Source organism: Solanum verrucosum, unplaced genomic scaffold (assembly GCF_900185275.1).
Source record: "Solanum verrucosum unplaced genomic scaffold, falcon-dt-bn FXZP01000091.1, whole genome shotgun sequence".
In the NCBI taxonomy this organism is placed as follows: Eukaryota; Viridiplantae; Streptophyta; class Magnoliopsida; order Solanales; family Solanaceae; genus Solanum; species Solanum verrucosum.
In genome coordinates, this window is record NW_026020358.1 from 370,563 (window position 1) to 384,094 (window position 13,532).

The following is a 13,532-nucleotide window of genomic DNA, read 5'->3' on the forward strand; positions in this document are numbered from 1 at the left end:
CCGAATTGGGGGAGCATTCAAAGAACCCACAGCCCCCATAAAACCATGTTAGCCACCATGGGTAGAAAAGGATCATACTTTTTAGATGAATCCTTTTCAGATTAGACTAGTGGATCCATTAGGCAGTTCAGGTCTTATACCTTTGGCCGGGTATAAGATGCTCTGGCAGCATGAGGTCGATCGATGTATCATCACTATAGCTCTTATGTGATGGTTGTCGGTTAGAGAAACTCCCACAGCAGTTATTGTATTTTCATACACAGAGATTATTGTATTTTTATATACATCAGTTCATTGTATTTCTATATACATTTCAGGCTTATTGTATCTTTGTATACACACAGAGTTTATAGCAGGTTTTAAACAGTCTTTCTTTATATCGCACTTGTTTTAAATTGCCTTATATTGAAAGAAGTCAGTCAGGTTGAGTTGAGTTGAGCAAGGTAAACTTTTCAGTTTCTTCCAAATTTCCTTCTAGCCTATGTTGCTTAGTTTTCCATCTCGCATACTCGTACATTCCATGTACTGATGCCAGTTGGCCTGCATCGTCTTATGATGCAGATACAGGTACCCCGGATCAGCATCCTGCACGTCGTTGATCCAGCTGAGCACTCCAGAGTCAATGGTGAGCCTCCTTGCATTCCGGAGGACTCAATTATTTTGTGTTCTTAGTTTTTGTTTTATTAGGATGTTGCGGGGTCTGTCCCAACATCCATCTCAATATTTTAGAGGCTTCATAGACAGACAGTCAGTCAGTTAGTTTTGAGTCTCTCATATATGTATATATGTAAATATTCTATTTTGAGATTTGAGTTGCCTTTATGGCCATATTTTATAAGTTAAGTTGTTTTGTAATATTGCATTGCATTGAGTTATTCTGTTGGGTTAGGTTTCCGCTGAGTTAAGAAAGTCAGGCCAAGGGTTCGCTTGGGGCCAGAAATGGTCTCCGGGTGCCGGTCCCGCCCAGGGTGTAGGCTCGGGGCGTGACAAGGGATTTTTGATATTTTTTGAAATGGTAGGGAAAATAAGAAAATATGATAATAAATGGTGTAACTAAGTAATTTTTCCTTACAAATATTGAGTTGTTTTTAGCCCAACAACCTAATAGTTAACATCATCTCTAAAGTTCCACACACCTCTACAAAATGAAAAAAGGAAACTTATAGAAATCCTACTAATTTAGGAGCTAATTACTTAGTTATACTCTAGTTTTCAATATTACTAATCTTACTAGATTTTGGTGTATTCAAATACATTCAAGTACATGTATCATGACATACATGAGGTTAAAATTAGGTGTAATTTGTGACTGTATCCAAATGGATTCGTATGTATTAGGAATTCAAATACATGTATCATGACATACATGAGGTTAAAATTAGGTGTAATTTGTGACTGTATCCAAATGGATTCGTATGTATTAGGAATACATACAAATCTCGTTCGTCTTCATGCCATCTCGCTCGCCACTCTCCTATGTATATGATATCTCATATACATGACACGACAATCACACCAGATACATACAATACATGTATCTGGTGTGTATCTAGTGTGATTTGTATATATATGAGATACATGACAATCTTGCTCGCCTCCCTCCCCATCTCGCTCGCTTCTCTCCCTATCTTACTGTATCTTAGAATAAGAAACATATATATGTAGGTGTATCTTCCTCAATATATAGTAGGAAATTCTTAATTAGTGGTAAGATACATAATTATTTAAAAGTATATATGGTATGAATGTATGTTTAATAAGGTTATTTTCCCGATGAATAACCATGAATTTTTGTTTTGATGTAGTTTTAACATTTGTAATGAAAGTATCTAAATTTGTATACCATAGACAAAAATGTAAACAAAATTTGGTAGTCTCAAAGGAAGAGAAGTCACTTCTTTAATCATAGGTAACAAACACTTCATGAAACATCATAAACTATTCTATTTGCTTCTCCAGCAACATATTAGACCTGAAAATGCTTTATATAAAGATTCAAGGCTTCCGAAGCAACCTTCTTTAGACAAGAAGTAGCTTGTTGGGTGCATAAAGGAATACATCAATTTCTTTATAGATTTAAAATCAGGGTAACAAACATTTCATGAGAATAAAAGCTTGAATTTGAATTCCATCAACTAATTAGACCTGAAATTCCTTGAGCATATGTTTAGTTGATAGATCGTATAACAAGAAATGATCACAATGTTTCATCCATAAACCAAAACTTCGTCACTGCATATAATGATCTCTTTTTAAAACATTTTATCAACTTTGTGAGGGAAAATTACGCAAAAAAAGAAGAAGAAGATTTCTGAAAACTCCTAAAAAATAACTAATTACTAATTTCACTTTATCTTCTCCTAATACTAATAGAAAACATATACTATTTTTTTAATACATTAACAAAAATAGAACTCCTAAATATGACTTAGTACTAATTTTCCTTTTTATCTTCCCCTAACACTAATAGAAAACGTATATTTTTTTATTTATTTTTTATAAATAAGTCAAAAATAAAAAAATGTGAAGGGTTTTAGACATAAATAAAAGGGGCATACAACTTTTAGGCGCTAAGTGTGAAGATGAATCTATCAATTCCTCAAGATATAGTCATTGAAATATTGTCATGGCTTCCTGCTAAGTCTTTAATGCGTTTCAAGTGTGTTACCAAATTCTTTAATTCTCTTGTTTTTAAATCAAATTTTACGGATATACATAGATGTCGATCTCTGACCCGTCCCAGTGGAAAAAAGTTATTTTTGCACGGAAGTAAATTTGATTGCACCTCTGATCAGCAAAAGGAAGATGGAATAAACTCTGCCTCCATTCTTCAAATTGAGAGTTTTGGTGAACTCTCCTTTCATATCCATGTAGATCCTCGTTTGAATTGTGTTAACGATTTATTTTTACTTTGGCAACCATTATCTGTGCAACCTGCTACAATCTTAAATCCTAGTACAAGAGAAGTGAAATTGCTTCCAAGCCTAATCAAAGGTTTTTCTTGGTGTCACTATTCATTCGGTTTTGAGCCCGAAGAAAAGAAGTACAAAGTTCTTTCGACAGCAAAATATGATCAAGAAGGTTACATAAAAAACAGGGTTTTCACTTTAGGCATAGATGAGACATGGAGAGAGACTAAACACAATCCCTCCACTATTCATTGCAAGCCCGGGATTTGTATCAATGGAGTTATCTATAGGTTTGTTTTCCACAGAGGACTTCTTGCTATAGCTGAATTTGATGTTAAAACTGAAAATTCCAAACTTATTGCATTGGGGGATGCCCTTCACGGGTGGTCTTTGATGTTTATAGAGCTGAAGGGTAAACTAGCTGTCATTGATTATAAAACACGTTCACCTGAATATATCCAGTTGCTTGTTTTAGAAAAAACTCGAAACGTAGAAGAATGGAAGAGTCATATCATTCAGTTGCCTTCAACATGGAATACTTTAACATGGAAGGACATGCAACAAGGAGTCATACCCGATGACATATTATCATGCACGTCTTGTGATGATGAGATTTTATTCATCGCGAATTTAAAGTCAGGTACTGTATGTTTCTGTTATGATGTCACGAGACAAAGTTGGAGAAAATTAGAAATTAAGGGGCTTCCTAAGAACCACGGCATCAAAGGCATTTTTAGTTATGTAGAAAGACTTGTTATGTAGAAATTAAGTCTCTTTCCATTTGAGATTTTTTGCAATTCATATGTTTTTTTTTTTTTTTTTTTGCATCTGGATATCAAGCCTAGAAGATTTTGGTGTATATGTCGATGTATATTTAATTACAGATTATGATTATGTTGTTCTGTTCTATTAATGTCAAATATCTATACATCCATACGAATCACTGCTAAAATTTAGCTTGTTCTGTTTTATTGCATCTGGATATCAAGCCTATTTTAGTGTAAAATTAGCATGTCAATTAAAGTATATGCCGATATATATATTTAGTTACAGAGGATGATTTTATTGTTCTGTTTTATTAATGTCAAATACCTCTGTACAGCATACACATATGAGGACAGTGTGGCTAACTCCAAATTATCACTTTCTTTATATTAAAACACATCTTGATGTTGAGTTGGCCCACACGCTCCTGTTGTCAATTGTGAACAAGTATATGGCCTGAAAATTTTGACCGCGACAAATTTCTCTTAGGAGTAGCTCTATAACTGAAATCACACAAATAGAATCTAGTTCTGGCAATTCGTCAGAAAAGTTTTGATTCCTAGTAGAGATAGTTGTATGGACTCGTTAATTTTTAAAAAAGTCTGAGCAGGCTATTCTCATGGCTTCCTGTCGAGTCATTAATGCATTTCGGAATCAGATTTTAATTCTCTTGTTTCCGAATCAGATTTTAGTGATATTCATAAACTTATCTCCCCTTTTAAACAGCTGAGCTAAGGAAGATGGAAAAATCTCTATCTCCCTTTTTCAAACTGAGAAATTTGATGGACTCATACTGTTGTTCAGATTCTTCATTGGATCACGTTAATGGTTTATTTTTGCGTTTGGGAACCCTTATCTGCTATAGCTGCATTTGATGTTAAAGTCTGAAAATTTTGAAACTCAAATGATCAGTGGATGTGTGTTGCAAGCAGATAGATGGTCTTAATTTTCCTCCATGGTGTGGTTAATTATTATTTTATGATGTGTTTATATATACTAGTATTTGGACACACACGTTGCACGTATATCCCTTACCACAGTGAGCATAAGAATTTTTCAAAATTGCATCAATATGATAAATATATTAAAAAATCAATGACATCCAATATCTAAACTGTCCAACTTTGAAGATTCTTAATTAGTACTAAATTGATTTTAATTTGAATTTATGAGTTAAAATTTGATATGAATTTGTCAAATTTTAGTAGTTTTTATATAGATATTATGTTTTGATCAAAAAACAATTAAGGTAATTAAATTCATAGATTACATGCTTAATATGCTCATATCATCAATTAACAGTTGTCCTACCTCCAAAATCAATATTACATTTCTATACGAACTTTATTTGATGTGACTCAACGCAATTATAATATTTTTTTTAGTTAGAAAAGGAATTCAACATTTCATTTATATTTTGTCGAACTGTATTGTTAAAATTGTACTTGAGAAACAAAAAGACATGTATTGTTTTATATTGTCAAAAAAAAAAAGACATGATAAAAAATAATATTACGACATGTGAGTGATAAGTAATATAAATTCTGAAGGAGAATGGGAGGGATAAACTATGGCTCAAAACTAAATAATCAACTAAAATTAAAGCAAAGAAAGTTAACATAATTTCGTGAGAAAAATAACCAAAATATGATATTGTATTCATTCCTTTCTTTCTTAACATGGGTTGTTATCCTCCCTTCTTTCCTTTTGGATGAAAGCTCCATTAAAAAAATTAAATTCAGACAAAGAAAGTGAAGCCAAACAGGCAATGGCCAATGAATATCAAATCACTCAACACGCCATAGCGCATAAATACATTTTTTACTTTTATTGGGTTATGATGGTTAATATCAAAATTCAATACTTAATTAGCTTTACACACACATAAATCACATGAATCTGCATATGAAAAATCAATAAATTTGATAAGTAAGAAGTAAGAAACAAAATAAAAAATAACTTAAAAGAACATGCACAATGGAGCATCGGAAAGGACAGTGTTCCTAGGCTCTCTATCAAACTCATAAAACAAAATGTAAAGAACAAGAAGATATACATATGTGAAATGAAAAGACAAGGATCATAATGGAGAATGTAAAGAGACAACAGTTTCTTTAGAAGATTATTAATGAATAATTGTCTTTTTAATGTATCTATTTTATGTAAAAATATATATTTTAAGTACAATATAATATGTGATATGATTACTATTTAATATTTTGTTAATTAAATATTTTATAACATTTTTATTTAATATAGGGGTAAAATGGTAATCCAACATTGTACTTTGATGCTTCCCACTTTTAATAATATATGATATGATATGATATATGATGATATGATATGGTAAAAAAAAAATAAAGAAAAAAAAAGCATGCTTTAATATATGTGTTTTGAAGCAGTGAATGATCAAATATAAATTCTTTAAAATATATCTCGTGAAAGTTATCACCATAAACAAAAAAAATTCAAAAACACTCATTTGGTATATATATATATATATATATATATATGCTTTCTTTACTAAGATATATTATATATGGAAGAAGATAGTCAATTAATTAAATAATTAGACGGGCGCTCAATCTTTGCAATAATATTTTGTACCTCATCTTTGTGTGAAATATGTATTGGACATATATAACATTGAGTATGTTTATCAAACACAGTTTCCTAACGTATGAAAATACGTGATGTTCACGTCTTTTAAAGTTATGAATGTCTAACTTATATTTTGTCCTTACCGAAAGAGTGAAGTTTCATGCAAAACAAAAATGCATTGGTTTTGACTATCATTATCTTCTTTTCTACATTCAGTCATCACCGAAAGAGTGAAGTTTCATGTAGTGTGTTTTGACCTAGGGCTTTCTTTCGTGGAGATCTACTCCTATCCATAGTAGATTGCTTCTTTTTTTTGGGTGTCTCCATGACTTCATCTTCTTCTTTTTTAAATTTCACTCTCGACATGTATTTTTCTAAAGAATTACTATTTTTTTAAAATACAATTACATTTTACTCATTAGATAACACTATGAGATTATGTTAGTTAATTGATTTAAGACTAGTACTGATGATTAAATCAAAAGATTCTTCTTCCCTAAATTGAGCTAAAAGATGTAAATATCTCTTGCGATTAATTAACATTCTTATTCTTCACGAATTTGATTAGCACAATTTAGGAATAATTACATCATTTCTTTCGATTCTACTTCTTTTGGATCAAATCTCATCAATTGTTTAACCTCGCAATTGGACCGTTTTTATATAAAATAATTCTTCCTGTGTTTATTATGTCTAACTGACTCGTTTGTGATACTCTATTTCGGTAAGACGTACGTGACTTGATTAGCTTATGTGGCATCCAAACATCTCCCACGCGCCTCAACTATGTGGAGTCACGTAAGTCAGAATTATAATAATAATAATAATCAAAGAAGTAAAAAAATAATTTATGTGTGAAAAATATCAAATACATGATTTTTAAAAATAAATTTAAAATTATTTTTTTCACTTTTGTAATGGTAGACAGAGGCGTCTGCAAGAGGGGGTCACCGGGTTCACTGAACCCATGCTCCTCTCCCAAAACCATATATAGTAGTGTTATATTTTCTATTTTTTTGTTAATATTGATGTGTGAACCCACAATCGAAGTATCATATAATGCGGCGATAATTGTGTGCACCTCTCAGCGATGTTAGAAATTTGAATTTTATATCTATATTATTTTATTTTTCTTTCTAAAATTGGATAACCTCTCTAAGTGGTTATTGATGCAATTTTTGTATTTTAATTAATTAAACATTTCAATTTTAGACCTATAATTTTAAAACTTTAATTGTTTTCAATGATAAGAACCTAATGTCAAACCGATTAATAGTGCACCCATCATCCCAAAATCCTAAATATGTTCCTGATAATAGGAGTATATGTGATCCACTCTTATAACGATAGTGATATATGTGAGCACACTTTCTTAACGAACCCTACCCGATTTCAAGTAAATCAACCAGTTTTATTTTAGATTAAAAAAACCGACCTACTCAACATTTTTAAAGTAGGTATATAAAATTTTATGAACTTTTTGACGGAAAATAATATGTTAAGACAATTTTAACCCCCAACTATGAAAAAAGAAAATCTCTGTGGAGGGTTTCTGAAAGCATTAATAACTTGGGCCGCAGCCTTCATCAATCAACTATGGAGACGAAGATGAAGAAATTCGGAAGAAGAAAAGTCTCAATTCCTGATGAAATAATGTTTGAAATATTCTCATGGCTTCCTATTCAATCTTTAATGCGTTTCAAGTGTGCTTCCGGATTTTGTAATTCTCTAGTATCCGAATCACACTTTTCGGATATCCATAGATGTCATTCTATGACCCGTCCTGGAACAAACTTCTTTCTCCATGAAAGGAAAGGTTTTTACTCGGTTGAGCAAGAGAAAGGTGGAAATATGTCTGCCTCTCTTTTTCAACCTGAGAGATTTATTGAATCTATAAATAAATCTCGTATGAATTGCGCTAATGGTTTATTTTGCATTTGGCAACCATCAATTGTTCGATCTGCTGTAATTTTCAATCCCGGTACAAGAGAAGTTAGATCTCTTCTGCTCCCAAATAAAGGTACTTCTTGTGGAAACTATTTAATAGGTTTTGAGCCACAAGAGAACAAGTACAAAGTGTTTTATTCGGAAAAGCCAAGTGGATACGGAGAACAATGGATTTTAACTTTAGGCATAGATGAATCGTGGAGAAAGATCACTCAAAGCATTTTTCCCTTCCCTTCTATAGGATAAGCCTAGTGTTTGCATTAGCAGAGTTATCTATCAATTTGATAATGCTCCCAATCCTGCTATTGCAGCATTTGATGTTAAATCTGAAAATTTTGAAATTATTACACTGTGGAATGAATCTACCTGGTTCTACTATTACCACCTGATAGAGGTGAAGGGAAAATTAGCAGTAGTGGATTGTCACATGGTAAGCAACTCCTTCGACTTGTGGATTTTAGAGCATTCTCTAGAAAGAAAATGGAAGAGATGTGTCATTCAATTTCCTTCAAACTGGAATTACAAAGTGCCTCGACCTATATCATCCTGCATGTCTCGTGATGGAAATATTGTACTCATCCGCAACGAGAAACACAAGGAGATGGAGAAAAATAGAAATCAAGGGGCTTCCTGAGGAGAGCTGCATCTATGACATTTATAGTTATGTGGAGACCTTAGATAGTACTAGCATTTAGTATATGTTAAGAGTCTCATAGATGATACTATTTGATTGTGAGTTTTGGTTTATGGGATTTGTTAAATTTAAATAAATTCTTTATATTTTTAGCTTGTTCTGTTTTTTGTCAAATATCTATACATCAATACGAATTACTACTGAAATTTAGCTAACCTCACTGTCAACAACAACAACCAAGTGTATCGCAAAACCTGAGCTTCGGGTTTGGCATATATGCATGATACAATTGAACTGGTCTCCATTTGTTTGTTTGTTCACTAGTCACAAGTCAAATTATTTGCTTTAGTCCCAATATGGAACGATATACCGTATATGGCCTTATTATCCTGCACAACACGTGATGGTCAGCTCTTTAACCGTTACAGTATGTCCAACAAAATCGATGAGTATGTACCTCTGTTGTAGCATTCCACACAATGTACGGGTAAAGATATTCAGAGTAGTTTCTGCATTAAAAGTGATTTTTGGCCGAATGATGCAATGCATTGATAATAAAACATAACACAACAAGGCTATGTTTTCCATAACGAGAGATCTTTCTACATGGCTGAGCAAAGGAAGATGCAAAAGTCTCTATCTCCCTTTCCCAAACTGATAAATTTGATGGAAAAGTCTCTATCTCCGTTAATGGTTTATTTTGCATTTGGGAACCCTTATCTGCTCCAATACAAGCTTTACATAACTCATTTCTTCTACACTAAAATGTTCAAAAGTAATTAAGTTGATAGACAAGAAATCAAGAAACCCTTGCTTTGTTCCTCTATTCAATAATTTTAATAAGGTATATATAGTACAAATGAAGCAAGGAAATTTACTAGGGATAAAGAAAAAACATATCCCCTAACTTTGCGATTTAGAGCGGATATACCTCTTATTAAAAGCGTGGCATATGTACCCCCACCGTTTAATAGATTGTGCATGTATATTTTTGTTATCTAATAAATGGTGCATATTTACCATTTCCTTTAATAGATTGAATTTTAAAAAAATGATCCTAAAACTTGTATTGATTGGTGTATAGACTTTGACAACAACATTTTAAGTCGAAAATCCTTCAAATATTTGGTTGGTTGCTTGGTGTGTAGACCTTGACTTAAAGGTAAAAATTCACAAATTTAATTATTTATTAGGATAAAGATATTGTTTGGTGTATAGACCTTGACAACAACATTTCAAAAAAAAAGTCCATTTTTTTATTTGCTAGGATAAAAAATATCAAGCTCAGTCAAAGTAACTAGTCAAAATCCATTTTTTTGATTGGTTAGGATAGCCGTGTTATTTGGTTTTTACACCTGATTGAATATTAACTTGACGATGATCAAACTTATATTCTAATAAAATTATAATGGATTTACATATTCCCAAGTCAATGCACGAGTCAAAGAGAAGTTCAAATAAAAGCTACAACTGAAACATCATGTCACTTGTAATACATTTTGTTTGACACCTTAATAGACGAAAACATCACAATGCCAAGTCTCTAGAAGTAGTGATCCTCACCCAATTATTACACATTATTAGTATTACGTACCAAAGTTCTACACAATACTACATAGCATAGTATAATGCATCGTAAAGATTAACTCTAATTTATCGGTATATAGTCAAGTAGGAAATAACTATTTAATCAATTTAAATTTTTAGAGAAAAAAAAAAAAGTCTATAAGAGTATAAGGCGATGTATGGGCCTTGACAAGAAAACTTAAGTAAATAATTGGGATAAGTGTAGCATCTCGCAATTTGAAATAACTAGGAAGAAGCTAAGAATTTGAAATAGTCATTTTTGGGAAGAATGAAAATCTGGAAATTTTGTTAAGTTAGGAAAAAAGTGAATTTTTGGTCAACATCAAACGGCCATAACTTCTAGCTCAGAATGATTTAGGAGCACCTCCAGTTATGGTAGTAAATATCTTGGAATGATCTTTCCAACACCGCTGAGTTTGCGCGATTCCGAGTTCGTATGAGTAAGATATGTCCTTCGGAAGTTGGGCTGATCGAATAAGGAAAGTTCAATCCGGATTTTTAAAGGGTAATTTGGTCTTTTCCTTGCTCAATTATTTTATTTCGTTTTGGTAATTAAGTTAGGGTCTAAACAGAATTAGATCAGTTTACGCTTTTACCAAAATACGCTAGGGCTTGGAGAAGAGAGAAAAGAAGAGGACAAAGGAGAAGAGAAGCAAGATTCGTCAAGATCGTCAAGTTTAGCTTGTGGATTTTGTCGGGGATGATCCGTACAAGGTATGTGAGATCACCTAGCGTTGGGTTAGTTCACCCACGTGCCAAACTTGATTCAATTTCAGCAAAGTACATTGATTTGAAAGTAAATCCCTAGAATTCTTGATAAAGTTTGTTTGAATCCTTGTGGGTTCTGTTGTTGAAGTTGCTTAGGATTGATTCACATTTTCAATTGTGTTTTCGAGTAGAATCTGATGTATATTGAGGGTATAGACGTTTCTAAGTGTTTGGGGAAAGAACCAATGGAGTTTAGAGGGTTTAGAGCTGGAAAACGAAGAAGAAATTTCGTCGGTCAAATTTTGGCAGTGCCTCCGCGTAGTGGAGCTAGTCCTCAAATTTGGGAAAAGTCGTTTTGCGTCGCGGAGCGGTCACGGACCGTTCTGCCTGAAAAGTTATTTTTTGAAACCAAAATTTAATTGCTTCTCCGCGTCGCGGACCCATCCTCAGATATTGATATTTGGTCTTTTCTCATGTTTAACTATCTAAATTCGTTCCTAAACATCATGAGATCCTTCCTATCACAAATCACGATCCTAGAATCCTTAAATTCAATTCAAGGAAAGTTAAGAGTCAAGTCAAGAGAAGTCAAGAGTCAAGTTAAGAGAAGTTCATAAAGTTTTCCAAAAGTCTTTTGCAAACGTTTTAACTTTGTTTTAAGACTTAAGTTTTGAGTTCAGTAAAGAGTAAAGTTGAAGTTCATTTCTTCAAAAGTATATGGGGACTATCTATTCCCAAAGGGTTTAAAATGTTTCTGCCTTTAAACAAGAAAGGAAACCTCGATTTCCACGGAGCCTTCGGGATAGTTTTCAGAAAAGAGTAATCGCTTTTTAAATGAAGCAACAGAGGAAACTTTAATTTCCAAGATAGCTTTTGAGCTAAGTTTTTGAGCACTAATCTCAAATCACAGAAAGAAGTATGTTTTTAAACATAAGAGCTAATATTATATTTTTGGGAGTAGTATTGAGCACCGATATGGGGGAGAGTTCAGACAACTCACAGCCCCTATAAACCATGTAGCCACCATGGGTAGAAAAGGGCCATACTTTTTAGATAATTTCTTTAGTACTTTTTAGCATAGACTAGTGGATCCACTTAGTGAGTTAAGTTTTATACCCCCAGCAAGGTATAGGACGGTCCTTTGTAGCATGAGGTAAAACGTTGTATCATCACTATAGCTCTTAAGTGATGGTTGTCGGTTAGAGAAACTCCCACAGTAGTATTTTGTATTTTTATACAAACGAAGTTCATATTGTATCTTTGCATACATACAGAGTTATTATTGTATTTCTAAATACATAGAGTTGACATCATGTTTTAAACAACTTTTCCTTATATTACACTTGTTTTAAACTGTTTTATATTGAAATGAGTTCAGTTATGTTGAGTTGAGTTGAACCAGGTAAGTTCCTCAGTTCCTTTCAGATTCTTTTCAAGCTTAAGTTGTGTTTAGCATTCCAACTCTCATACTCGTACATTCAATGTACTGATGCCAGTTGGCTTGCATAGTCTTATGATACAGACGCAAGAAACCCGAATCAACATCCAGCGCATCGTTGATCCAATTGAGCTTCAGAATTGTTGGTGAGCCTCCTTGCATTCTGGAGGATCCCCCTTTTTCATTAATTAATCATTTTAGTTCATTAGGATGTCGTGGGCCTGTCCTGACATCTATCTCAGTTGTTTTAGAGGCTTAATAGATAGTCAGTTAGATGTTAGTTCATTCGTCATCATTTTTTTATTGGCTTATGTTCATATTTGAGTTGCCATTTTGGCTAAGTTAAATGTTTATTTTTAAAACATTATGAGTTCAGTTTGAGTTGGGTTGTGTGTGAGAGTGCTCTCAAGGGGCATTTCTTTCCTTGTGAGTTGCTAGAGGAAAAGATAAGAGAGTTTCTCACCCTTAATTCGGAGTCTATGAGTGTTCATGAGTACAGTCTGAAGTTCATACAACTTTCCCGCTATGCTCTGGAGATGGTTGTTGACATGAGGAGCAGGATTAGTTTATTTGTTACTGGGTTTTCTCGTCAGTCAAGCAAAGAAGGTAAGGCAGTGATGCTGATAGGGGATATGGACATAGCAAGGCAAATGATCCAGGTGCAACAAGTTGAGGAGGATAAGCTGAAGGATAGAGAAGAGTTTAAGAATAAGAGGGCTAAGACATCAGGGAACGAGTTCAGGCAACAAAAGCGTAGTGCGAATGGGTCTTCCTTCCAACAAAAAGAAAAGGGACCTTGCCCCATCATCTGCTAGTGAACATGCACCTAAGAACAAGGGTGAGTACAATAGTCAGAATTCCCAGAGTTTCACAGCTAAACCTACCTATTCTCAAGGCAGTATGGCACAAAAGGGTAGTAAGCCTCCTGCATGGGCTAAGTGTG

The 13,532-nt window shown here is 33.3% G+C and overlaps 2 protein-coding genes across 2 annotated transcripts; both read left to right on the top strand.

The window, feature by feature from the left end:
* Window positions 1-2,582: 2,582 nt before the first annotated feature.
* LOC125837760 (putative F-box protein At1g60370) lies at window positions 2,583-4,549 on the top strand. Its single transcript, XM_049516838.1, has 2 exons — window positions 2,583-3,549; window positions 4,479-4,549. The coding sequence occupies exons 1-2, from the start codon at window positions 2,583-2,585 to the stop codon at window positions 4,547-4,549; spliced, it is 1,038 nt and encodes a 345-aa protein (XP_049372795.1).
* Window positions 4,550-7,871: 3,322 nt separating this feature from the next.
* On the top strand, window positions 7,872-8,856 carry LOC125837761 (putative F-box protein At1g47790). The gene is made up of 2 exons (XM_049516839.1): window positions 7,872-8,295; window positions 8,534-8,856. Exons 1-2 carry the CDS (start codon window positions 7,872-7,874, stop codon window positions 8,854-8,856), a joined length of 747 nt encoding a protein of 248 aa, XP_049372796.1.
* The last annotated feature ends 4,676 nt before the right edge of the window (window positions 8,857-13,532 follow it).